Source organism: Trypanosoma cruzi, genomic scaffold, assembly GCF_000209065.1.
Source record: "Trypanosoma cruzi strain CL Brener 1047053517151 genomic scaffold, whole genome shotgun sequence".
NCBI classification, from domain to species: Eukaryota; Euglenozoa; class Kinetoplastea; order Trypanosomatida; family Trypanosomatidae; genus Trypanosoma; species Trypanosoma cruzi.
Genome location: NW_001849561.1, coordinates 291,011 through 315,375, shown reverse-complemented (window position 1 = coordinate 315,375; position 24,365 = coordinate 291,011). Strand labels below are relative to the sequence as shown.

General features: G+C 49.7%; 8 protein-coding genes across 8 annotated transcripts, besides 37 other annotated features; all 8 read right to left on the bottom strand.

The window, feature by feature from the left end:
• Tc00.1047053511657.79 (hypothetical protein, conserved) lies at positions 1-484 on the bottom strand (the record flags this gene model as incomplete). Its single annotated transcript, XM_806079.1, has 1 exon — positions 1-484. A coding segment is annotated over one exon (484 nt), but the record flags the coding sequence as incomplete, so codon positions are not given.
• Positions 1-7,812: a sequence feature (heterozygous, non-Esmeraldo-like haplotype).
• Positions 676-701: a microsatellite.
• Positions 760-783: a microsatellite.
• On the bottom strand, positions 935-3,631 carry Tc00.1047053511657.70 (hypothetical protein, conserved; the record flags this gene model as incomplete). The annotated part of the gene is made up of 1 exon (XM_806078.1): positions 935-3,631. One exon carries the CDS (start codon positions 3,629-3,631, stop codon positions 935-937), a length of 2,697 nt encoding a protein of 898 aa, XP_811171.1.
• Positions 3,815-3,893: a microsatellite.
• Tc00.1047053511657.60 (hypothetical protein, conserved) lies at positions 3,923-7,633 on the bottom strand (the record flags this gene model as incomplete). Its single annotated transcript, XM_806077.1, has 1 exon — positions 3,923-7,633. The coding sequence occupies one exon, from the start codon at positions 7,631-7,633 to the stop codon at positions 3,923-3,925; it is 3,711 nt and encodes a 1,236-aa protein (XP_811170.1).
• Positions 7,813-9,538: a sequence feature (haploid, non-Esmeraldo-like haplotype).
• Positions 8,046-8,114: a microsatellite.
• Positions 8,182-8,203: a microsatellite.
• Positions 8,296-8,319: a sequence feature (AT_rich).
• Positions 8,414-8,489: a sequence feature (T-rich).
• Positions 8,459-8,568: a microsatellite.
• Positions 8,639-8,662: a microsatellite.
• Positions 8,764-8,788: a microsatellite.
• Positions 8,847-8,898: a microsatellite.
• Positions 9,046-9,142: a sequence feature (T-rich).
• Positions 9,190-9,213: a sequence feature (AT_rich).
• Positions 9,364-9,400: a microsatellite.
• Positions 9,492-9,513: a microsatellite.
• Positions 9,539-9,612: a sequence feature (areas merged during assembly that could not be assigned to a particular haplotype. This can correspond to areas where the two haplotypes were merged or to regions with more than two copies in the genome that were merged during assembly.).
• Positions 9,574-9,594: a sequence feature (AT_rich).
• Positions 9,613-18,307: a sequence feature (heterozygous, non-Esmeraldo-like haplotype).
• Positions 9,875-9,894: a microsatellite.
• On the bottom strand, positions 10,001-13,609 carry Tc00.1047053511657.50 (hypothetical protein, conserved; the record flags this gene model as incomplete). The annotated part of the gene is made up of 1 exon (XM_806076.1): positions 10,001-13,609. One exon carries the CDS (start codon positions 13,607-13,609, stop codon positions 10,001-10,003), a length of 3,609 nt encoding a protein of 1,202 aa, XP_811169.1.
• Positions 13,640-13,688: a microsatellite.
• Positions 13,880-13,942: a sequence feature (CT-rich).
• Positions 14,603-15,259, bottom strand: Tc00.1047053511657.40 (hypothetical protein, conserved; the record flags this gene model as incomplete). Its single annotated transcript, XM_806075.1, has 1 exon — positions 14,603-15,259. The coding sequence occupies one exon, from the start codon at positions 15,257-15,259 to the stop codon at positions 14,603-14,605; it is 657 nt and encodes a 218-aa protein (XP_811168.1).
• On the bottom strand, positions 16,308-17,888 carry Tc00.1047053511657.30 (hypothetical protein, conserved; the record flags this gene model as incomplete). The annotated part of the gene is made up of 1 exon (XM_806074.1): positions 16,308-17,888. The coding sequence occupies one exon, from the start codon at positions 17,886-17,888 to the stop codon at positions 16,308-16,310; it is 1,581 nt and encodes a 526-aa protein (XP_811167.1).
• Positions 17,574-17,726: a microsatellite.
• Positions 17,786-17,826: a microsatellite.
• Positions 17,947-17,993: a sequence feature (T-rich).
• Positions 18,131-18,151: a sequence feature (AT_rich).
• On the bottom strand, positions 18,259-22,266 carry Tc00.1047053511657.20 (protein kinase, putative; the record flags this gene model as incomplete). The annotated part of the gene is made up of 1 exon (XM_806073.1): positions 18,259-22,266. One exon carries the CDS (start codon positions 22,264-22,266, stop codon positions 18,259-18,261), a length of 4,008 nt encoding a protein of 1,335 aa, XP_811166.1.
• Positions 18,308-18,358: a sequence feature (areas merged during assembly that could not be assigned to a particular haplotype. This can correspond to areas where the two haplotypes were merged or to regions with more than two copies in the genome that were merged during assembly.).
• Positions 18,359-18,401: a sequence feature (areas merged during assembly that could not be assigned to a particular haplotype. This can correspond to areas where the two haplotypes were merged or to regions with more than two copies in the genome that were merged during assembly.).
• Positions 18,402-18,947: a sequence feature (heterozygous, Esmeraldo-like haplotype).
• Positions 18,948-19,364: a sequence feature (areas merged during assembly that could not be assigned to a particular haplotype. This can correspond to areas where the two haplotypes were merged or to regions with more than two copies in the genome that were merged during assembly.).
• Positions 19,365-22,902: a sequence feature (heterozygous, non-Esmeraldo-like haplotype).
• Positions 22,623-22,653: a microsatellite.
• Positions 22,863-24,365, bottom strand: Tc00.1047053511657.10 (protein kinase, putative; the record flags this gene model as incomplete). Its single annotated transcript, XM_806072.1, has 1 exon — positions 22,863-24,365. A coding segment is annotated over one exon (1,503 nt), but the record flags the coding sequence as incomplete, so codon positions are not given.
• Positions 22,903-23,412: a sequence feature (areas merged during assembly that could not be assigned to a particular haplotype. This can correspond to areas where the two haplotypes were merged or to regions with more than two copies in the genome that were merged during assembly.).
• Positions 23,413-23,542: a sequence feature (heterozygous, non-Esmeraldo-like haplotype).
• Positions 23,543-23,959: a sequence feature (areas merged during assembly that could not be assigned to a particular haplotype. This can correspond to areas where the two haplotypes were merged or to regions with more than two copies in the genome that were merged during assembly.).
• Positions 23,960-24,365: a sequence feature (heterozygous, Esmeraldo-like haplotype).

Below are 24,365 nucleotides of genomic sequence, written 5' to 3'. Positions count from 1 at the left end.
TGCCGTCGTTCATGTTAACGGAGACGACCCAGCCGGTTTTTGTACCGTAGAGAATGTGATATTTTCCAGCTATCCGCACCACCGACGGGCCACCCTCACGCCGGAAGAATTCACCAACACAACTCGGCACACGCTTGTCATTTAAATTCTCTCCATCCGCGATGCGCCAGACAACTGTGTTTGTAGTGCTTGTGACGCATGCCATGTACTCGTCATTAAAGTCAAAGGAATAAATGACACCAACGACACCGCTGGCAAAAATACGTGTTAGTGGATAATTATGAAATGTTTCATTTTCATTTTTTACTCTTTCTGTTCCTACTGCTGCTCCTGCCGAGGCGGGAAGAGTAATTGTATTTGGTGTATGCATGTAGATAGCTGCTGCAGAGCAGTATACAATGACATTCGCGTGGCTAATGACAGGAAGAGCGCAGTCCTGTTGACATCCGCCAGGAAGAAGTGCAACTGGACTGAGCTCTGCCATTTGCCGCGATTACAGTGCTGAAATTACTGCTCCCGTGCAACCGCCCATGAACGCAACACACATACATACAATGAGAGAAGAAAAGTAATGAAAGAGCATGTTTGTAAAATCACAGAGCAGCCAGCAGCAGCAAGAAGGCCGTCATGACGGCACAATGAGCGTCCAAAAGGCGAGGGTAGGGGGGAGGAAGGAAAAAAAAAAAAAAAAAAAAAAAAAAGTGGATGGCTGTCAAAGAAGCAAATCAATTTCTCACGCTACCCCACAGCAGATATAATAAAAAAAAAAAGAAAAAAAAAAAACGCCAGTAAAATTTGTTTGTGTGTCTGTGTGTGCGCAGAAATATCAGGGAGGAATTGTTACTTTTTCCCAGAACACGTTATTATTATAAGTTTCGTCATTTCCTCCTCTCTCCCTCTTTCTCTTCAATTCCTCTCGGTTGGTGGGTCGTCCCTACGTCTCCTCCAGTAAACGTTGCAACTCGTCCACGTTTGTTGAGACCATTACACACCATTGAACAACTTCCAGCAACTTTTTCATCCCCAACGTCCAGAGATTCTCACTCACGTCGCCGTGGCGTACAGGGAAACCGTCCACCTTGTCATGCACGATATCGTATGGCGCGTCAACCGACTCTATTGACTCCAAAACGGCGGTGGCAGAAGAGACCCACGAGGAATGCATCGTCCCCTGCTCCACAATGAAGCGCCGGTAAACGGCTTCTCTTAGAGAAATTAGGCGCTCTTTCATCCAAGTGGCAATTTCCCGCACACATGAAGCGACAATGACACATGCGGCACCGAAAGTTCTCCATGAAAAAAACTTCTCAGAAATAAAAAAGTCCGACGAGCGACGTGTTATCTGCATCGATGACCCCCGTGCGGGAACAAATTCCACGGTACTTTGCTCTCCATTCGGTCGCAGCACAAATGTTGACAGAGAAATACGATGATGGCCAATGATGGTTTCCAAGAGCCGCAACAGATATCCACATGCCTGATTGATTTCCGCTATACTTACAGTGTCATTGCGGCTCCCAAGAAGGCTGCGTGCGTATTCCTTCTGCATATGTAGTTGGTTCATCAGCATTGTTGACTCGAGACTTCTACTCATCTCCGCTGCAAATATGTTCTTTGACGGTGGCGCAGACGCGGCCCGGCGCTGTTGGGCAGCAAATGAGCGTCTCCGTGACGGCGCAGTTGTAGGACATTTTCCAAGCCGAAAACCCGCAATAGTGGCCACCGTTCCACTTGTGTCGATAGGGAACGCCAAAGACATCGCATGTAGTTTCGACATCCATGTACAACTACAGGCTGCAAGCTGCATGCGCAATGATACCCCAGACGCGGCATCTTCGATATCAAAAAAAGAAGCCACTTTCCGAGCGTTGTACCTGGCGATTGCTTCGTCCCACTCAAGCTTTACCGCCGTTCGTTGCTTTGATAGCACAGTCAGCTCATCATGAAGAGCTTGGCAAGCTTTCGCCATCAGTCTTGAATTCGCTTCCACCTCCCATACTTCAATTTGCAAGCGGTACAACGACTCCTGAGAGATGACATCGTTTTCGGTCGTATCAGCATTTGTGTACCTATTATCGCTATCGGAAAGTTGCCGTCTGTCTGAAGTTTTTTCATTACGATCGGTGATGCCCACTCCCCCTGTGATGCCAAAATGTGGTTCATCGCTTGCCACATCCCTCTTACGGCGTGGGCAAAAGCAGAGGACAAAACTTTTCGCATCAGGGCTGGCAGACACCGCCGAGAGGGCAATGATGTCCTCCATGATACGGGTCGTCTCCTTTTGCTGCGCCTCTAGAGAGTCTTTCCAACAACGCACACAGAGCGGAACGTTCGTGCGGCTCTTATGCACTACAAGACGCATCAGGTGTCGAGAAAATTCAAAGAGAAATGTCTCTCTGGAGAAAGTTGGGACGCACGGCTGCCCCGGCGAAGATGCTGTTGTCAGGGATGAGGCAACGCTTGTCGTTCCCGCTTTTTGCGCAGCTGTAGGGATCATGCTGGCGTATTTTCCCCCCGCGTGAGGCACCATAGACTTAATTTTGTGCATATTAAGAATGCGTGCCGAGTGTGGCAAATTTGCGGTTGCCTGTGCCGTTATCTGACTGATGCGCGGAGGCAAAACATGTCCCGCGGCAACGGACAATTGGGGAGAAAAGGCAAACGTTTCTTCTCCTGAAGCCACAGAAGAGGGTTCAACGCACGTAAAGGGACACAGCGGCGAAACTAGAACATCTGCATGTGGTACCGGAAGCTCGGATGCTGTTTGCGTTGATGCACGTCGATGCGTTGCACTCATTTGCATGGCCGAAGCGTCGGGTGTCGCAGTGGCTCGTGGCAACGGTTGCTCCGAACGAAATTCGGTTTGCTGAGCGGATAGTTTGCTTGAGGGCTGCGGTGGTGGAACGGGACCGTTGTGAAACATGCGCCATAGCTCCTGCATGTACACAACGGGCTCTTCGGGAGCAAACCACTCATATTGATATATAAAAAATGGTGCGAGACGCGTGACCATGCGATCTTGGGCAATTGTCGTGCGTTTCTTGTTCGATGTTACCGTCTGAGGCTCGCCACTTCGCACAAGAGACATATTTTTTCTCAACACGGCGTACCGTTCTTTCAGCCACGGCGAGAGTGGTGATGGTGAAAGCGGTGCGTACTTTCCCGCCGCAGTCAACAGGGATCCTTTGATCGCAGGGTGCAGTTTCTGCCGACGCAGGGTTTCGCGCTCCTCCCAGTCATCCTCCAAGTCAGCCTTTCCCTGAGAAGATGTTTTCGGCTCCTGCTCCTCCAATTGCTGAAATTCTTCTTCAAGTTTACGGAGAACACTCATTTGATCATCCCGAAGACGGCGACGACGCTCTTTTGCCTCATCGTCTAAATAACGTGTCGTCTGTGATGACATCAGGAACCCACCGGTAGATGACGGGGATGATAACCCCGACAACGAGAGACGATTTGCGGATGGGACTGGGAGATTCTTTTGAGATGTCATTTTTTGTCCATCAAGCGACACCGTGCGGCGGCACACACAACACGCAAAAAACGTGCACACCGGGGCATACGCCTCGTCTCCAGGCGTCGTTATGGAACTCCTCATGGGATTTCCCCCTTCACTCCTCACATTATTCATTCTAACGTGTGTGGGGTGAGAGGAACCAAACTACTAACCCTGTAATCTATGTATGTACGTGTGGGTATGCTTGCAGAAAGAAATAATACATATATAATTATATATACGGACTTTCCTCCTAACACCCACCTAACAATGTCTCAACAACAAGAGAGAGTAAAAAATGTTGGTAGATATCAGCCAAAACAAACAAACACACGCACAGAAACAGAAACACACACAGAGAGAAAAACAAACAAACAACAACACATAAATAAATGAAATTAACGGGCATGTTCATCCTACACGCTCTCATGGCTGCAGTGGGTTGCCCTCAGCCTGCTCCAGCCGCGACGCAAGGCCCGAAAGAACTTGCCGCACTGCCTCGTCCAAATTACCGCCATCTTCATTGTTTGTGTTTGGATGTGTGTTCATGGAGGAGATGGCAGTAAACGGCAAAGAAGTGAGTTTCACAGATCGAGGGACGTACAGCTGTGTGTTATTGCTCTCTCTGCTGGTATTCATTGTTTTTCTCCGAGATGGTGACAGGCGCAGTGTCGACAAATAGGCATCTATACGCTGACAATGAGAATCATCATGAGAAGTCTGTTCCGCCAACTCTATAGACAGTGACCGCACCTCATCCCGTAAGAGCTGCACAATTCGTGTCAACTCAATCTCCCTTTGGCGCAGAGCGGCATTGACCTCTTCTATTTTCCGCCGTGCCTCACGTTCCTCCTGGAGGGCGTCGTGGGCCGCACGCAACCGATCCTGTAGCTCTTGATAAACATCACGGCCTACAAAAGCGGTCGCCACATGTTCCTCATACTCGCGAAGTTGCTGGGCAAAACCTGCGGCAATTCCTTCGCGTTCCTGAACCATGGAGCGCAGTTGGTGGCTCTCCTCCTCTGCTATTTGAATGGAGGCGTCTTTCTGACGCATCTTTTGCCGAAACTCCGTGGCGGCATCACGGACGGTGTGCAAAACATAATGAAGTTTCTCTGCAAGCATCCCACGGCAATGTATGGGCTGGGAATTGACGCACGGCAAACCACGACGCGTCCAAGCACCGCCACCACCACCACCACCTGCAGCAGAAGCGGCATAAGCCACACCCCGTGAAATATGCGCTTCAAGCCAGAATCGATTGGCCTCCACGTTGTTGTTCAGCTCTGCAAGGGCTAATATTTGCTCCAATGTATCGTTTACTTCATGCTCTGCAGTGCCGTTTCTATCACGAGATGCAATGACAGAAAGAAGGGTCTTCAGCGGTGGAAGGTGGACAAACGGCATCCTCGTTCCCCCACTTTGCCGCCGAAGAGCCGCCGACACACGCGGCACAGACGCTACAAGAGAAAGAACATTTCTGGATTTCAGCATGTGCCACGGTGAAAGAGCAAATCCGCTCAAATCACGACCACTGTTTCTAAGGTTTGTGCTGTTGTCATCCTCATTGTATACGGCAAACATGACGTGGCGCCTACTGTAACGGGAAGACAGCAGATGCTGCATACGATGACATGCTATCACAACGGCCACAATGACATAAAATGAACGTCCATGATGCGAAGGTAACACACGGCCAATTTTCTGCAAACCCAACTCCAATTCCTGTCCTTCCTCCTCCTCCTCCTTTTTCATAAACTCCTGAAGCACTTGAAGGGCGGCCCGACAGTCGGTTTCTCGCGCTTCGTAGGCACGCCAAAGAGCATCCCGCTCCTCCGCCACAGTACTTAACCGCAGCGTCAGGACTGCCACAGCGCCGCACAGCTTCCTTAAGAGTTCATAGAATACGTCTTGATTCTGTATTTCACGCCGCACACGGGTCTCCAGAACATCTGTCATGCGAACCAAATCCTCACATCGATGGTGTAGTGTATTCAAGTCAAATTGTTTCTCACGGGTCGTACTTTGACCTTCGGCAAGCTCTGCGCTGAGTTCGGCAATCTTATCATCACGCGCGGCCAACTCTTGTTTTGCCGCCTCATATTCTTCCAGCATCTCACGTACTTGCCGCTGCAGCAGCCGTTCCTGTTTAGACTTGGCCTGCACATCACGCTCCGCAGCCTCCGCTCGCCGTACAAGAGAATTTCTTTCTAACTCAGCTGTACGCATGACCGCAGCAATTTTCGTTTTCAAAGAAGACTCCGTGTCGTGCGCCGCCTTCAGAGATGTCTGCAAACGCTTCACTGTGGCTTGATACCTTACGCGTTCCTCACTTATGGCCATCGATTGCCGTTGCTTCTCCTCCTGCAGCTTAAGAAGAGTGTCATGCTTTGAACGTGCCTCGCGTAGTTGTCGGATTGCGTTTCTTGTCGCCTGGCGTGTACGCCGCAGCAGCGTATACACCATTCTATCATAGGAAGGATCCAATATCGTCTCACATGTCATAAACTCCTTCCTGCCAAAGTGCCACTCATATGTTTGAAATGTTTCTTTTTCACATGCCATTCTTTTCCCGCGTTCCTCGCCCCGCCCCTCCATGTATTCCTCATGACTGTTATTGTTACTGCTACTGTCATCACTATTCTTGTCGCCATCCTCCTGTTTATTCCTAGGCTTTTCTTTAGTGCGTGATGTTCTGTTTCCCCTGCTAATTCGCATGTCGGTGTTGGTGGCGGCAAGCACCATTTGACTCTGTCGTTCCATAGCGCGGAGCAGCTGCGTGTACCGAATTTCCATTTGATGCAGCCGCTCTGTCGCCTCCTGCCTGGTGCTCTTTATCGTCTGCAGCTCTGCCAGATGTGCCTCTTTCATGGCATCTAATTGATTCTGCAGTTCCTTTTGTTTTTGGGATTCACTTTCCCTTGACATTACCTTCTCCTCCAAGCAACACCACTGCTGCTCTAGACGCCGCACAATAATTTCGAGTGTGGCGAAAAGGGAATCCATGTCCCCTCCATTCTCCACATCCTCTTCCATCCCTCGCTGCAGTTGTTTACTGTCGCATGCGAGGACTGACGTCAGTTGAGCACCACGTTGACTCACTACCGTCAACCGTTTACATGCCATACCAAACACCCGCCGCACCTCCTCCCGAAATGCTTCGGTGGATTCCTTCATGGCATCCATCTCCGCACGCCGACGGTCCAATTCGTCCTCTAGCAGAGTTATAATTGTGTTTATCTCGTCCCTTCTTGCAGCGTCACTGCCACCATTATCGTCATTGCCATGGATGATCTTTTTCTTGTCCATGTTCTTCGTTTCATCGTTGCCTTCTGCAGACTCGTCGATTGTTGTTTCTTTCGCATTCTGCAACGTCTCCAGCTCACGGCAGCGTGCTCGGGACGTACTCAGTTCCCCCTGGATCCGCTCCTTCTCTGCAAGTAGACACGACAGTTGATCCTCCATTCTTTCTTGTTGGCGGCGCCGCACTGTGTGATCCTCTTCTGCCTGTTGATGCAGCTGGCGGAGCCGTTCATTTTCCCTCCGAAGACCACCCACCTCGTCCTCTATGACCCGCAACGCCGTCTCACTCGCCCTCAACGACTTCCTCGTCTGACGCAATTCCTCTGCCGTCGTGGCAACATACGCGCGGTACTGCTCTCTCGTCTCTTGTGACTCGCCACTTGACTCAACAAGGGCGTTTTCCAGGACCTTCTGCCGCTCCAGTGAGGCATCCAACGCCGCCTGTAGTGTGCGGCAGCGACGTTTTTGCCACAACAATGCCGAAAGCTGCTGCTGCGATTCATGGAGAAGGATCTCGAGGGAGAGTGGACCGTCTCCTGACGCAATGGCCTTCGTGGTGTCATTGGATGCGGCAACAACATGCAATGAAGTTGTTTTCGGCGGGGGTGGCTCGTTTACAGACGGGACCTCCGTGCAATGTTTTCTTCCTGAAGTCTTCACGGCGGTGTCTTGAAAAGGTGACGTCCATCGCACTGCCGCAGCCCGTTTACGTTTTTCACGATCTTCCAATGTACATGTAAAGTGAAATGACCTGTGCGCCGTCTCTTCTGGCCGTTGCCCCGTGAAATTAAATGGATGTTGTTGCGTTGAAGGTACGTCACGAGGTGTCTCCATGCCTCCAACGCTGCACTCTACACAGACGGTGGACTCTTATTGATAAACAGTTATTATACAAATGTGATACCGTATGTATGCGTAAGAGTATCTCTCTATCTCTGTCTATGTATATTTATATATACCCTTTTCAATGTATTCCTCAATTATTTAATTTCCCTACTTCACCCCCTTTTTCTTGGTACCATACATGACTAATCTCGCCTGTTCTCTCCCTTATATCAGTATTTACACCTTTTCTTCTCCTTTTTATTAACACCACCTTTCTTCACTCAACTAAAAAAAAAAAAGGAAAAAAAAAATAATAATTGCCAAGAAGCACAGAGAGGCTCCTCCTGCACATGCTGCCAAAATAACATTACAGGAGTAGAAAAAGAAAAAACAAAAAGAGACGATGGAAGCATGTGTGTGTACACATGCATGCATGCACCTACTGGCACACACACACACACACATATATATATATACATTTATATTTATATCAGTATAAACCCCCGTCGCAGGAGACAGGTGCCAATTGTCATGTGTCGTAAGTATAGACGGAGAATAAAAAAAAAAAAAAAAAAAAAAGGGGAGGCCACCGTGGCGTAAAACCTCTCACCAACGCAACACCGCAGGTCTGGTGTAAAGGAGGCAAGGTCAATTGACATATAAACAGAGAGAAAAATATATATATATATATATTTCCTTCCAACGAGTAATCGTAATTATTTCGCATACATAAAAGGATAGAATGCGTTTCCTCTCTTCCTGTTCCAACAGTTTACACACGCTCTGTGTAAGGAAAAAAAAAAAAAAAAGAAAAGACAACAGTGCTCTACAGTAAAAAAAACAAAAAACAAAGCAAAACAAAAAAGCACGGCAACTCCGCCATATAAACAGCATACATGCAGGCAAGCAATTACACACATAAAAACAAACAAACAAACAAAAAACCGTAAACGCATCAATGAAGGGATCAAAGTGTGGCAATGGCAAAGTCCTTTTTTTTTTTCTTCTTTTCCTTAATAATAATAATAATAATAATAACCTCACAATTGTTACAAATGTATACGCGTCATTTGCCCACCGCAGCATCCGGCAACACGCAGATAACCCGCCCCTCCCCTCAAAAAAAAAGGAAAAAAAAAAATAATAATAAAATAATAATAATAAAAGAAAAGTTCCCCTTCCATCCTTCTTCTCTTACTTCCTCCTCTCATCAAAAGCATGCAAAAGAAAAGAAAAAAAAAAAAAAAAAAAAAAAAGGGAAGAAAATAAAAAAAGCCAAGTCATATGTGAATGTGTCCAACCTACAAATATACCGCACTAAACATTAACTGTAGACCTATCAAGATACATACACATACACATACACATATATTATAAAATATATGTGGGTTTCAATGCATCCTGCCACCGTTTCGAACAGGAGAAGAAGGAAGAAAGAAGAAAGGAGAAAAATATAAAACAAAACAAAAAACCCCCAAACCCCCACACACACAAAAAAAAAAAAAAAAGGAAAAATAACTCCATGTATATAAAAATCGATTTACACATCCATATATGCATGGATGTATATAATATATAATATATAATATGTAAGTATAAATACAACAAAAATTTATGCGGGGTTTTTCCACCTCCATTTTTGATGCTTGCGAAATATCGCCATTTCATCCACCCCCCTCCCGCCCCCCGCGCTTTTGTTTTGTTTTGTTTTCTCTCGCACATTCCATGAAGTACCCCTCAAAGAAAAAAAGCAAAAGGAAAAAAAAAAAAAAAAAAGAGGATCAAAGTTACTGCCTTCCTTCTCTCCAATGTTGATATCTCCATTCCAATAGAAAAATTTCTTCACGTCATCCCTTCTTTCTTTCAATTTTTTTTTTTTTTTTTTTTTTAAGTATTTCTGGTTTAATATAAGCAAAAAAAAAAAAAAAAGCATAATCAGAGTTTCTTTCTTTTAAAATTTTTTTTTTTTTGGGGTATTATTTCATTTACACAAATGCGAATGTATAAAAAAAAGTCACTTCATAAAATTTGTATTTTAGATCACATCAGTTGAAACACAAACACAGACACACACAGACAGAGACAGGGGTACATGCATACATGCAATATGATATATTCCCCCCCCCCCCCTTCTTTTGGTGCTTCTCGGCGTATGACGCCTTCGCGCCTCTCCACCGCTTCGTATATATAAATATATAAATACATATCCCTCACACGGAGCATACGCACATCCCTCTCGTCATTCCCCACTTATTTTATTTTATTTTATTATTTCCCCCCCCCACTTTTCATTTTTTTTTTTTCTTCACATCGATCCACTTCCCGTGAATTACGTCACGAGAAACACTCCCCGTCCGTCCATTAAATCAGTCAACATCATCGTTTAATCCTTTCCAGAGGAAATTTTTGTTTGCGTCTCATGGTGTCCTCATTCTTCTTCCTCTTATCGCTGAGAAAACCCGCGTACGCCTCAATTTTCTGCTTGTCTGAGTGACATTCCGACAAAAGCTGATGGACACGACGGGAGCCTTGCTGGGTTTCAGCATCATACTTACGGCGAAGAATCTGCTCGCGCCCCGAGAGGCGATCCATTTGTCGTTCAATTTCCAACTGTCGTCGTGTCACTTCTCTTGTCAGGCTTTTGAACTTTAGCGGCCGTAGTTGAGCATCGGAGGGCGGAATGAGCATCAAGTTAATCGCTTTCCTTCTAACGTGTGGAAGCATCAGGGAATTCGTCGGGTTCTTGGCACCTACACCACGTTTCTGTGATATAGACGGCGCCAGTGTCGATGAGGACAAGCTTCCTACAGAATTTCGTGTGGCTGTTGCATGGGAGATGGAACTGCTGGGCGAACCCATTGAGGTGGGTACGACACACTCGGAAAAGAAAGGATGAGGCTTGTCGTGTCGCGTCGATTTTCGAGGAAACGATTTTTCGTTGATTCCCGCCGCATTTGAAGCAAGCCGTTTGCTTGAGTAGTGTTGGAAGAATGGAGAGGCTACGGGCAAAGGAACTTTGACGGTCCGCAAGCTCGGTAAAGTGTGATGCTTATCTGCATGAGGCGACGCGGCCTCGTTAGAGTTTGTGCCCTCCGTCGAAGGAACATTTAATGGCGGAAGAGGCACCTTCGCCGGGGCTACTCCCGTCGGTCGCATCATGTACTGTTTCACATGAATGGCCGTGTGTTCAAGTGGAAACCCAGAAAGAATACAGTCATTGTTGACTGGTAGTGCCTTTGTCTTCTTGACAGCACCGTTCGCCTGCGAAATGGCAGGCAGCACAGCCTCATCATAATTGCCCGCGGCATCATGATTATTACTGGGAATAAGCAAAGTCGATTTCCTTGGCAATTGACGCGTCTCAGGCATTTTTTTCTTCGCAGAACCGCCATTCCAAGAAACAGTTCGGAGCTGGGGACTAGCACTCATCTGAACGGATGGCAATTTGTTAAAAAATCGATCCGGCTGAGCCATTCCCCCCATGGAGGTGTTTTCTATATCTGTAGGTGTCGGTATCAGTGAACTATGAGCCGCCTCCCGATGCATGTCTTCGGTGCGTTTCTGCAACTCCTGCAGAAGGTAGTTGACATGCTTCGCGTACTTCTTAAACTCAAGCGCTATACGATAGTGTCCATTCGCAACTTCCACATCCACCTCCTCAAAGGTATCATCTGCTAGTGCCTCTAGGCGCTCCTCACCCATCGCAGTGGGCGATGACAGACTTTTGGAGTTTCCAATGGCTGCAACCACGCCTTGACTATTCGATTCCCCTTGAGCAATAAACGCACTTCCTCCACGTTTGGGTGATATAGGGGATATAACTGATGCTGTCGACTGGGATAAAGTTGGAGATCCGGCCTGTTGTGCAATAAATTTCAATAGACTTTTTTTTCCGTCCGTAAGCGGTTTCGGCCATCTATTCACCCGCACGTATGTAGCCACCAGTCCACTACACCAGAAATAAAAGATACGGTACAAATTCATCCGCAAGGCAGCATTAAAAATGCCCGCCACAACATCATTTGGAAAACAATACACAAATACATAATACACGACATGTGGTACTATAAACGTAAAGGCCGTTAGTACTTCATCTTTTTCCTCCGCCAGTCGCTCAAAGGCCTGACCAAATAAAACAGCAAGACGATGAAAACAACGTTGTGCAAATTCAGCAAGTTCATACACTTCCATTTGTACGACCGTAAAGGCGTTTATGGCTTCGTTACAAAGAGAAATAATCGCCGGATCTTGCAGTAATGATTTATCCACAGCCTCATCAAAAGCTTGGATGATGTCGGCGCCACCACTGCCTGTTCTTGGACGTTTTTTCTTTGGATACTGAGAAACGAATGCAGTGCGTCCACTTTCCTCACTAACAATAGAGCCGGGACCACCGAGTAAATGCACGTTGGAGATGGCGGGGAAAAAAGGAGGCACCGCTTCCTCCACTTCCACTTCTTCCCGCGCCGCTGCCACTGAGTTATTTTCGCTAATGCTCTCATCAGTTGGGGCGTACTTCGCCAGAATACATCCAATTTGTTTAATGGTTGGCATTTCCGCCTTGTAACGGGGAAACGCCCCGCGAACGATACGTTCCAAATTAATGTAACGGCCAATGAGCATTTTCTCCGACTTTATCCGACGTATATGGGCAATCGCATACCAAAAGTACAAATAAATAATCTCGCAGCTCTCATCAAATTCCTTAAGGAAGCGAAGGATACCCACACCTGTCGCTTTAGTTCGCAATTCCCCACGTTCCTGGCTTATAACATGTTCAACGGCAACATCCACTGCAAGGGATCGGGGAAAAACGCATGCATCTCCCAAAGTTCCCGTCTCTTCATCAAATGTGGGAAGCTCCAATGAATAAAGGGACTGGGCGTCCTTCTTGAGGCGTCGATTGAGTCCTTCACGGGTTTCTCTTGGTGGTATTTTTAGCGTGGAATCTTCAGGTGTGAATATTCCCCCGTTCGACCCATTGCTGGTCGTTCGTTTCGTTGCACCTCCCATCGAAACTGAACTGCCCTTTGTTTTACGCGACCGTACCGTTGTCGCACTCACGAGATCCCACGTGCTGGATATCCATCTCCTGCTCCTCCTCCGCCCAAGGCGTCTTTCCGTTAGCCCGTTAGGATCCAGTACATTCTCACTGCACCACTGTGTAAAGGCTGACAAGTTGATATCCCCCAACTTCTTAATCGAGGCGGCTATTTTGGGAGGGTTTTCGTTTATTTGAGGCTCTGGCCGTGTCACAGGGAGAGTTCTACTCCCTCCCACCGTGGGGTTGGAGACGCTACATACATCATTGAGAGGTAAAGACGTGTTATTAGCCTCTGAAAACGGGGGAGAATAATTCGCATTCCATCCAGAGGTAGAGCTGTTTGCATTTATTTTTTGCTCCTTTTCATGGGAGAGCTGTGGTGTAGGTTCCCTGCTGTTTGCAGTCTCTGGCGGTGGTTGTGAACAACTTGAGCCCTCCACAAACACAACGGTCTGCCGCACCCGTGGGATTGAAGGTTCCAGTGCGGCTCCCCGCGGCTCTTCCAACCGAATTGGAAAGAATGGCGCTTGTTTCAACTGCCCGGTAGAATTCATTGTATCGTTTCCATCTGCCTTGAGTTCAAATGACTGCAGCGGAGAGTGTGACGATGAATTGAATGAGTTTATCGCTTTGGATTCAGATAAATGCGTGGGCGCACTATTCAACGGCACGTGCTCTGTCATGGCCTGACCCGCACGCTGCGACCCCGCTCCAGTCGCCATCGTACCAATGGGCTGCAACGGCTTTGCTCCCATTTTCACGTGCACCTGCTGTAGACCCTCGCCGGATGAAGTGAGATGCTGCAGTAAAGGAACGACTTCGGATGGCTGTCTTTTCTCTTGTTGTTGTTGTTGTGTAAGCCGCAGTGGAGCTAGAAGAGTGCCACCACTCCTTGGAGGTGGTGCGTCATCTGCGTTTAACCCCCTCCCATATTCCCTCATATCTCCCCGCAGCCGCAAATGTCAATTGCTACACTCACTCACCCACTCACACAGGGAGAAACAAACACACACACACACAACAACAACAACAAGAAAGACGCGTCGCGGAGTGCCAATTTCCCTCCTTCCCAGCCCCCCTAACTAAACAGTTCACTTTTTTTGATTAAAATAAAATATGTAACTGTGTTCTTATGTGAATTAAACGAAAAGTACCTCTCCCTTTCCCCGCACAAAACGCAGTCAACTAGCAGAAAAATACCAATTAAAAGCAAAAAAAAAAAAAAAGAAAAGTGAAAGAGAGAGATATAGAGAAAGATATGGGGGAGAGAGAGAATAAAATTAATAAAGCTATACATTTATTCAGAATTACACATGGATGCAAACTCATTCCAGTACGTATGCATCGACATTACAGCGGAAAGTGATGCACAAAAAAAGAAAGCCCATATATAGGCATACGTACACATACACACAATTTCTCTCTCCTTCTCGCTATCATGACTACTCCGCACATCATCAAATATGTGCATACCGACCCACTCATTCTTTCTAACAGCTTTTTTAGCACCCCCTCTCTTTCTTTCCCTATTTCATATACTCACCCCTCCCCTTTGCCAGATCCAACCCAACCCTCCCAACTACATCTACCCTTTTCGCCACCCCCGTACATGTGTCCACCGCCAACACACACACACACACACCAGTTAAACTCTTCTCCCCCATGTGACTTGTCTTGTCTGCATCCTTCCAATTGCGATCATCCACGTGTATTCCAATGGTAGCATCCGCAATTGTTAGAAAGAACGATAATAAGACGTCATTCCCATTCCCTCCTCTCTCTTTCTTTCACCTTCTCTACCTGTTTATTCCTACCCGCACCCAGCAAAAAAAAAAAAAAATACGTGCGAAAAACGGTGTGCACGCCCACAAAATCAAAAAATACGCACACATAAACAAAAAAGATAAAGGAGAAAGTCCATTTCACCTCACTCCTTAGTTTGGACTTGTCATGTGCCTCCACTCGGACTCGTCATGGTACTGCATGGGAATCTGCCATGTCGTCTTTGCGCCGTCACGGTTCACAAGCGGCTTCCAGTTCCAGAAAAGATCAAACTTGGCATGCTTCTCACGCATCTCTGGCCGGATCCACTGATCCAAGTAAATGTCATCCTCCTCGAGCGTCGGAACATTGGGCTGGTTCAGCACTATTTGTCGGTAGTGTGGCCAACCGGGTTCCGTCCCCATCGCACGGTAGCAGCCCCAGAGGGTGTACCATGAGTAGAATACCATTATACTCCACGCCATCCAATACGTTGGTTTTGTCGTCATATTGAGCCGCATGCCGTATCGGCTTGCCATCTCATCCATTGTGCTTTCCCACGACTCCTCCGTCATGCGAATACTTTCTTCGCGGGTGTATGGGTACTTTGGGTCAAAAATTTCCTTTGGGTACTCAAACCACTCAATGTGGGGGTTGAAGTCCATTGGAAGAATCGGCTCGTTGTGCGGCACAGCGGGGGGATGGGGCTGACCACTGCGTGTGATATCCTTCTGCTCGGTCGAAATGCCCCGCCGTGGGCTGACTGCTACAATGGCCGAGGAAGCGCCAGCAAACATGTCAACTGCGGAAACGCACGGCCGACGAAGCATTTAAACGGGAAAACCACAAAAACAACAACAAAAAACGCGTGCTGATATGAAATACAAATGAATGTATTCCGCCTGTTTGTTTGTGTACGCCGCTCTACCAGCCTGCTTCCAATAAAAACCGCAACAAAAAAGAAAAAAAAAAAAAGAGAAATTTCACGTCAATAACACCAATGGCGTGTGGCCCGTCCACGACAGCAGACATGTGGTACGATTTCTCACTCTTCCCATCCTATTGTAGCCGTTGTCGTTTCCCTCCAGTCCCAAACAAGCAAGCAAGCAAATAAACACACACAAACGAAAAAAAGACCTGCCGTCACAGTCATTTGGAAGGGTAATAAAACACACCTTGCTGCGTCTGACGCGCACAAGGCATCTCCCCCACCCCTCCAGTAATTGATGACGATGTCTTGTCTACTTTTTAAATTACTATTATTTGCTCTGTCTATACTTCTGCGTGTTTGTGCGTGAGTTCCTCCTGTCATGCAGCGGAACACATATCCATCCATTCAGAGAGAAAGCCGTGCCTCACTCAACACACAATAATAAGGCAAAATTTCCCTCAGTCGCGGACGAAAAATCTAAAAAATGAAGCCGTTGAATGCTGTGCGGTGGCAAGGGTAGTCAAAAACATCACAAAAACACCAGAACAAATAAGAAAAAAAAATAACTGGTAGATCCTTCTGTTTCATGAGGGTGGGAAGTAGTAAACGTTCACTGTCATGTCGTAATTGGCGTCAGAAAACGCTCCTTCAAAACTATCCGTCCAGCCCCCCTCCCCGGGTTAATGAGCGTACAGCGGCTTCTACGTAGAGGAAGTCAACATGTTAAAGATGCAGCTATATCGTTGAGGGTCTAAACGTGCGATGCGTTGTCTTGTAGCGGGGTAGAAGCAAGAAAGTGATGGGCAATTCCCCTACCAAGATTAATTTGCCTCCGCTTCAATGTGCACACAGGTGAATCAATGAAAGCCGTTATGTGTCGCTATCATTATCACCCTTACTTCTTGTTCTTCTTTTCTTCCATCCGTTTCACCCACTAGTAACAACAGTCAAATAAATGCCAAGGCTTCTAAAAGGCCTGCTGCGTCCTTCTTAAGACACGCGGCAACAGCTAGCCTTCGTGCTGTCTCTAGTCTTTCAATGGCACTGTAATTCTGCTGCAGCGCCTCCGAGAAGATAGCAGGGCACGATGAACACCCCACGACAGGATGCCCACTGCCACACGCCTCCTCTATCACATGAGGCTCACTTCCACGCGATGCAGTGGTGATGGACCCCGTGATGCTGCCACAAGCGGCAGCCGAAGCTTCTGCGGCCACCTTACGCTCCTTTAGTTCCTTCTTCACCTCCTCAAGGACATTTAGAAGCTTCGGCGCGACCGCAACACCGTCACACGTCATATGTGGCAGTGACACTGCCTCACCTTTATCTTCTCTCGGCACCTTATCATACTGTGAGGAAATATAAGTCGACTCATCCCCTCTCCTACCACGCGGAACGACAATGTCAGTGCGCATACGATTTCGCACGCCTCCATCACGCCCGCTCTCCGGCTTGATATCAGTCGCAGCCGGACCTTTTACTTGGTTGCTGGCGCCATTCCCCGAATCCAGAGCAGCTTCGGGCGCATTGGGCGCTCCCGTATCTTTTTCGCGTGACCGCTTTCGTGGAGAGGTCACATGTTTTCCAACCGAACCAGACGAAGGGCCACTTTCCAGCTCCAACGCAGGTCCGGTTGTTGTACTTTCGTGTGATGATGGCACCTTACTGGGGTTTGCTGCGCCGTGGAGGAACTTTTGTGCCCTACGCTCCAGTTCTTCCTTCTCTAGTCCACGGCGAAACGCCTCCGCCCGGATCCAGCGCCACATCTTCAACTCCTCCACAAACGCCTTTCCCTCCATCCACGCAGAAACCGTCATGTTGCCCACCGCCGGCAGTGAAAGCGGACGGCTGCACCCACCACAACCCTCCGCCACGTTCATGTCGCCATTGCCATCAACCACGGAGGAACTAAGAGTTTGCACAAGAGAAAGAACGCGCTTCGCATTGAGGAAGAGTGTCGTGGGAGTTGGATGCTCGCAAAACTGAATGTTGTGCAGCGAGACCAAAGCTGTCCCCCCTGTGTCCATTGAACCACCCTCGCATGGGGTATTAAAGATCGCATGAAGAAGTACCGCAATATCTTTCGCAGGAATGTTGCCAAAGGAAGCATACTCCCCGTGAAGAATGTCTGCAGCCCACTGAAGAATTGCCACACGAGCATAAATGCTGCCTTCCTGTAGATCCGTCATTTCTTTTTTTTCCCTTAAATCATCAAAAAAATAAAAAAATAAAAAATAAAATAAAAAAATAAAAACAATCGACAAGAAGTCAAAATAAAATAAAATAAATAACTGAACCAAAAGCAAACAAATAATTAAATACATAAATATAAATAAATAAATAAATAAATAAATAAATATATGAATGTATGCGTATATAATCAAATAATAATTAATAAACCACCGCCACCACCACCACGACAATGAACAACAACAACAACAACAACAAGAACAAGAACAAAAACAAGCCAAACACACCCAATACAAAACATACGTCTCAATAAAAATGCAAATTCTTAATGACATCATAAATTAAATACATCTCGCACACAAATACACCCGTACAGAAACTACTAACACGCAAAATAAACAACATCAAAAACAACAACAACAAAAAACAAAAAACAAAACTAATGAGAATACGGATAGACGTCATCAATAAAACCACAGGCACACTGCCCAACCAAGACAAGACACAGTCATTCCAATATAAAACCACCCCTACAATTAACAATCGCCTCCACGCCACAAAGCACTACTATAGAATGCTGTAAAAAAAAAAAAAAAAATTTGCCATTCACACCACACGCAAGACAAAAAACAAAAAAAGCAAACAAACGACAACAACAAAATGTACAGCACTACACACAAAAAAAGAAAATATAAAACCCAACAAAAATTACAAACTCCTATCACAACGCACCTCCTGAAGTCGCAACGCAGTAGGGCGATCCCCTGGGGCGGTGCGGAGACACGCCTCCAGCACGGTCCGCAGCGTTTCGTCTGTGTCTGCAGGGGTCGGCACCGGTGTCAGCAGCCCATTACGCAGCGCCTCGCGGAACGCCGTACTGTCGGCTAGAAGCGAGTCAAGCTCGTTCCGTGAGCGATCTAACGCCGCATTCGCACTCCACTGCCAGGGGTGGGAGTCTGTCAGCATCGCGAGCAGCAGCAGCCCCAGCGCGTACACGTCATTCGCTGCCGTCTTCGCACCGCCGGCAGCAACCTCGGGGCTCACATAGTACGTCTCTTGGTGCAGTATCAGCGGCGCGGCACCCAGCAGCATGCCCTTGAGCCGCCACCGCCCCTCCACACCAACCATCACATTCTCGGGGCACAAACGTCCGTGGATCACACCGCGCCCATGCAGGTGCGCCAGGCCCCGCAGCATCGACGCGACGTTCCGCCTCACGGCAGTCAGCGGCAGCTTGCGTCCGTACCGGGATTTCATTTCACGCAGAGTCCCACCAGGGACGTACTGCATCACAAGCACCACGCGGTGAGGTGGGACGTAACAATACGAAAGGTATTGCACCAGACTGTCGTTGACCCTGAGGCCCATCAGCTCCTCAAGCGCAGCATCCACCTCAGCGCGTGTCAGACGAGCGGCCGCATCAGTCAGCTGGCACACTTTCAGCACCGCCAGCGTCCCGGTGGCGGATATAGCCATGTACACGGGAGTGATGTCTGTGGAGGGGTCCTCGATCGGATTCAGGGCGCGCTTCCAGACGTTCCCCAGGCGGTCCCTAAATCGATGCGGCAGGCACCCAGCAGCCACCTCCAAGCTCACTGCGTCGCTCTCGGGTGCGGTCACCAACGGACCAAAACGGAAGGAGCTCGTCGCGCTGGCCGTCTTCTGACTGACAGTTTCCTCGCTGGTGACGGTGGAAACAACATCGCTGTGCGGCACGCCGTCATTCTCGCCATTCGCTAAGCGTGGTCGCCGCGCAAACGGCGCATAGTCGCCCCGTGACATACGCATGACGCACTCTTTCTCAAGCCGCGCTGCCTGTGACGACCTGCACAGCGGCGATTCCTCCGCCAGTGCGCCCTGCTCCACGGCTCTCGCCTTCTCCCACCACCACAACGCCGATCCGTACTCGCTACGCTCCATCATGTCGTACGCCTCGCTGTAACAGTGCTCGTAGTTCTGCCATGCCGCTGTGCCAGCAGCGCCACAAATCACCTCGTGCAGCTTCACACACGTCGTGGCTGCGTCCTCAAGGTACACCGTCTCAAAGGGCAGAAGGCGGCAGCGCCCTCGCACAAGCAGCGCGGTCTCTTCCGTAACGGCTGCCACAACGCCTGTGTGCGGCAGGAACCCGCCGAGTCGGTAGTGCAGGTTGCGACAGAGCAGCACAAAGTGGCTGCGACCGCCACCACTGATGACGCCGCTGAGAAACACCCCAGACTCCACTATCACACGGTACAGACCATCAAGTTCCGCGCACGCCGTCAGCTCCTCGCGCAGCCGACGAGCAAACTCCACCGCCTCCAAGGCCTCGGCCGCAAACTCCTTGCCCCTCAACTGTGCACCGAAGCTGATCACGCAGTAGTCGGGACGCTGCACTTCGAAGCACCCGCCGCAGTCAGTGGCAATCTTTACCACCGCCCGCATTATCAGCTCCACAACGGCGTCGGTGGGGTTGCGGACAGTGCGGGGGGTGTAGTACACATAGGCGACGCTGCACGTCACTCGCTTCAGTTCTTCGCTGTTTGACCCGTCCAGGCTGGCTTTATCAATTCCACACTCGCTTCGAAATGGACTGCCGTAACCAGCGGCCGCAACCCTCGCATTGAAACGGTCGGGCATGTACAACCGCACCTTGTCAAGACGACAACGCAAAGTGGTGCACACATCCTCCAGCTCCCGCACCTCGCGGAGCACAGCGCGACGACGACTCCTGGCACTCACCGGAGCACCACCCAGCGCAAGCTTCAGTTCTGCCCGTGTGGCGCGAAGCGGTATCACCAAGCAGCACTCCACAAACGCAACGCAGGCCACCGTCACCAGCAGCAACACCACAATACCCGCCACAATCGCAACATTGCGGTACAAAATCACGGGCCCCAAGTAGTAGCTGCGACTGGTGACAACCACAAGAAGAAACTTCACCCCACCCTGAACGTCAATGCGCTTCGCAGTGATTCGTCCGTCAAAGCCGCCGTAAAGAAAGGAGGCATTCTGATCGCTGCCACTGCTGATAGCGGCGCAAAGGTCCACGTGCTTGAGCGCCTCGCGCATTATGGGGTCCTCCACGTCCTCAACGTGCATAAACTTCACTGGATCGCCTCTCACGGTTGCCAGCCATGCGTTTGTGACGTTGGCGAGTGGTTGACCCCAGCTGTTTGCAACAACCAACAGTTGCTCTGCCCTGACATCCGGGTCCACAAGCATCACACGTATGCCACTTTCAGTAGGGCTGTACCACTGAATGCTCGCAATGTCATCCGTGAACATCGTTGAGTAAATGTAGCCAACACCGGTGCTGCCGTCTTCATACACCTCAAAGAATGGGTAGACAAACACAACATAGTTCGGCGGGTGGCGCGGCGTCACCCAATATTGCTCTGACAGCATCGGCTCACCCTTTTCCACCGCAGTCTTCCATTTCTCGACCACCTTCTCGAAGCGCTGGGATTTGGTAAAGTCATCGATGCTCATGGGGGGATCAACTTTTTCCAGGGGTTCCAGTGGGGTTTTGTACTCCAGTGTCACGGAGTCAACGTAGTAGAAGCCCTTAATGACACCATTGCGACTCACCGTACCCACAAAGTTGCCAGGGCGTGAACGAGAGTTAAAGCACACGGCAGCCTGTTGTCTCGTCAGCGAAACAGCGCCGAGAGAAGAGACCATCTTAGCAGGATCCATGTCGCGAAGAACAGCACAGAGACGCGACATCATGCCGCCTTCCAGCGGCATCAGTATGTCAGCCCGAAGGTTGGGGAAGGTGTTCTTAGAAAAGTACATGCTTCCTGTCGACACCGCCATGCGTGCCATCTTTGTCAACGTTAAATCTCCCACAGACTCCTCTATGCTGTCCAACACCACGTCATGCAGGGACAAAAAGACGCTTTCTGAGCTGCTTTTCGACGTTGCAAACGATAACGCCATCGTAACTGCGGCCACCACCAATAAAATCACCACGAGAGGGCAAAGCACCCAGCAGCGGAGAGAAAGCGTGAGCGTGCTCCGCAATGGGGGAGAGTGCCGTATCAGAAGATGTGCAGAATCCGTGCGGGAGAGAACCTCACGAGGAAACGATGCCGCTGTCATACGAACCTCAGACATTTCTTGCGACTTGGCATTCAGGTTAGTCATCTTGGGCAATGCTGGCACCTCGCCCTCAGCAACGGCACTGTCCATTGCACCCCACCGATCACAAACAGTCAAAGAAGCCTTCCCACTCAGACGACTAATTCTAGAACTCCTACCGTCCTTGCCAGCGTTGTCCGAGAGCCTGAACACTTTGTCCGCTCCCAGACAATCCTCACTTTTGTAAACAACAGCGCTGGACGAGGCAACCCCACGTGAGGACGCCGAAACTGCTTCACGCGTCGCCACGTCCTCTGTCTTCTGCAGCTCGGAGACGCTGGCATTTGCAGACTCTTTTTTTGTATCAGCCTTTACCGATGGCCCCTGACGCGCCTGCGACTCACAAGTCCGGAGAAAAACGACGTCGCTTCCTCTAGAGTCACGGATCCCATAATTGTGTCTCCGTGCACTGGCCATATGCATCGTTTCCAGTGCTCTTGACGGCTGCCGCTTGTGAGATGCACCCTCAGAGACCCCGCTCCCCTCCTCTCGACTTTGATTAACGTGTCTGCCGGGCCTCGATGCGTGTCCGTCGTCGTCGCCATGAAGGGGGGCAGAGCTCCTGGACGATGCATCGCTTCCCGCAAAGCGCATTGCGGTGCGCGGAATGGTGACGCTGTGAATAACTAACTAGTGTAAATGTTCTACGGTGAAGGGTGGTGAAACGGGTGGATAGACACACAAAAAAGGAACTGTGAAGGCAGCACGCACAGCCAGCACCTTCTGCAGAAGCAGTCGCTGGCAGCTAAAAAGGGCTAAGAAGGTGGACTGCGGCTCATCGACATCACTTCAACAACACCGTCACCAATGCAGCGAAATGATCGCCACACGCAGTTGCACACAGAAAAAAGTAAAAAAGAAAAATAAATCGAAAGGATTCAGTAGGCGGCTTCCCGCGCCGCCAGAAAAGGTTACATGGGGGCGGTCATTAGTAAACATCCGTGAAAATCACAAAAAAACAAACAAACAAACAAAAAACAACTAAAAAGAAATACTTTCAAAAACATAATACCAACAAGCTCAGAATATATAATTGATCAAAACATAGTACTAATAAATAAAGATATAAAAACGAAACGCAGTCAAAAAAAATTGGCGTTGGCCACGCTGGAATAAAAAGCAGCACCGGCAACAACACCGGTTCATTCTTGCACTTTTGTATCCACCTCAGATGTGCAAAACCCGACACTTCACGGGTTACATAAAAACAGAATATCGGCAGCAGTGGGCCGATCCCCTGGGGCGGTGCGGAGACACGCCTCCAGCACGGTCCGCAGCGTTTCGTCTGTGTCTGCAGGGGTCGGCACCGGTGTCAGCAGCCCATTACGCAGCGCCTCGCGGAACGCCGTACTGTCGGCTAGAAGCGAGTCAAGCTCGTTCCGTGAGCGATCTAACGCCGCATTCGCACTCCACTGCCAGGGGTGGGAATCTGTCAGCATCGCGAGCAGCAGCAGCCCCAGCGCGTACACGTCATTCGCTGCCGTCTTCGCACCGCCGGCAGCAACCTCGGGGCTCACATAGTACGTCTCTTGGTGCAGTATCAGCGGCGCGGCACCCAGCAGCATGCCCTTGAGCCGCCACCGCCCCTCCACACCAACCATCACATTCTCGGGGCACAAACGTCCGTGGATCACACCGCGCCCATGCAGGTGCGCCAGGCCCCGCAGCATCGACGCGACGTTCCGCCTCACGGCAGTCAGCGGCAGCTTGCGTCCGTACCGGGATTTCATTTCACGCAGAGTCCCACCAGGGACGTACTGCATCACAAGCACCACGCGGTGAGGTGGGACGTAACAATACGAAAGGTATTGCACCAGACTGTCGTTGACCCTGAGGCCCATCAGCTCCTCAAGCGCAGCATCCACCTCAGCGCGTGTCAGACGAGCGGCCGCATCAGTCAGCTGGCACACTTTCAGCACCGCCAGCGTCCCGGTGGCGGATATAGCCATGTACACGGGAGTGATGTCTGTGGAGGGGTCCTCGATCGGATTCAGGGCGCGCTTCCAGACGTTCCCCAGGCGGTCCCTAAATCGATGCGGCAGGCACCCAGCAGCCACCTCCAAGCTCACTGCGTCGCTCTCGGGTGCGGTCACCAACGGACCAAAACGGAAGGAGCTCGTCGCGCTGGCCGTCTTCTGACTGACAGTTTCCTCGCTGGTGACGGTGGAAACAACATCGCTGTGCGGCACGCCGTCATTCTCGCCATTCGCTAAGCGTGGTCGCCGCGCAAACGGCGCATAGTCGCCCCGTGACATACGCATGACGCACTCTTTCTCAAGCCGCGCTGCCTGTGACGACCTGCACAGCGGCGATTCCTCCGCCAGTGCGCCCTGCTCCACGGCTCTCGCCTTCTCCCACCACCACAGCGCCGATCCGTACTCGCTACGCTCCATCATGTCGTACGCCTCGCTGTAACAGTGCTCGTAGTTCTGCCATGCCGCTGTGCCAGCAGCGCCACAAATCACCTCGTGCAGCTTCACACACGTCGTGGCTGCGTCCTCAAGGTACACCGTCTCAAAGGGCAGAAGGCGGCAGCGCCCTCGCACAAGCAGCGCGGTCTCTTCCGTAACGGCTGCCACAACGCCTGTGTGCGGCAGGAACCCGCCGAGTCGGTAGTGCAGGTTGCGACAGAGCAGCACAAAGTGGCTGCGACCGCCACCACTGATGACGCCGCTGAGAAACACCCCAGACTC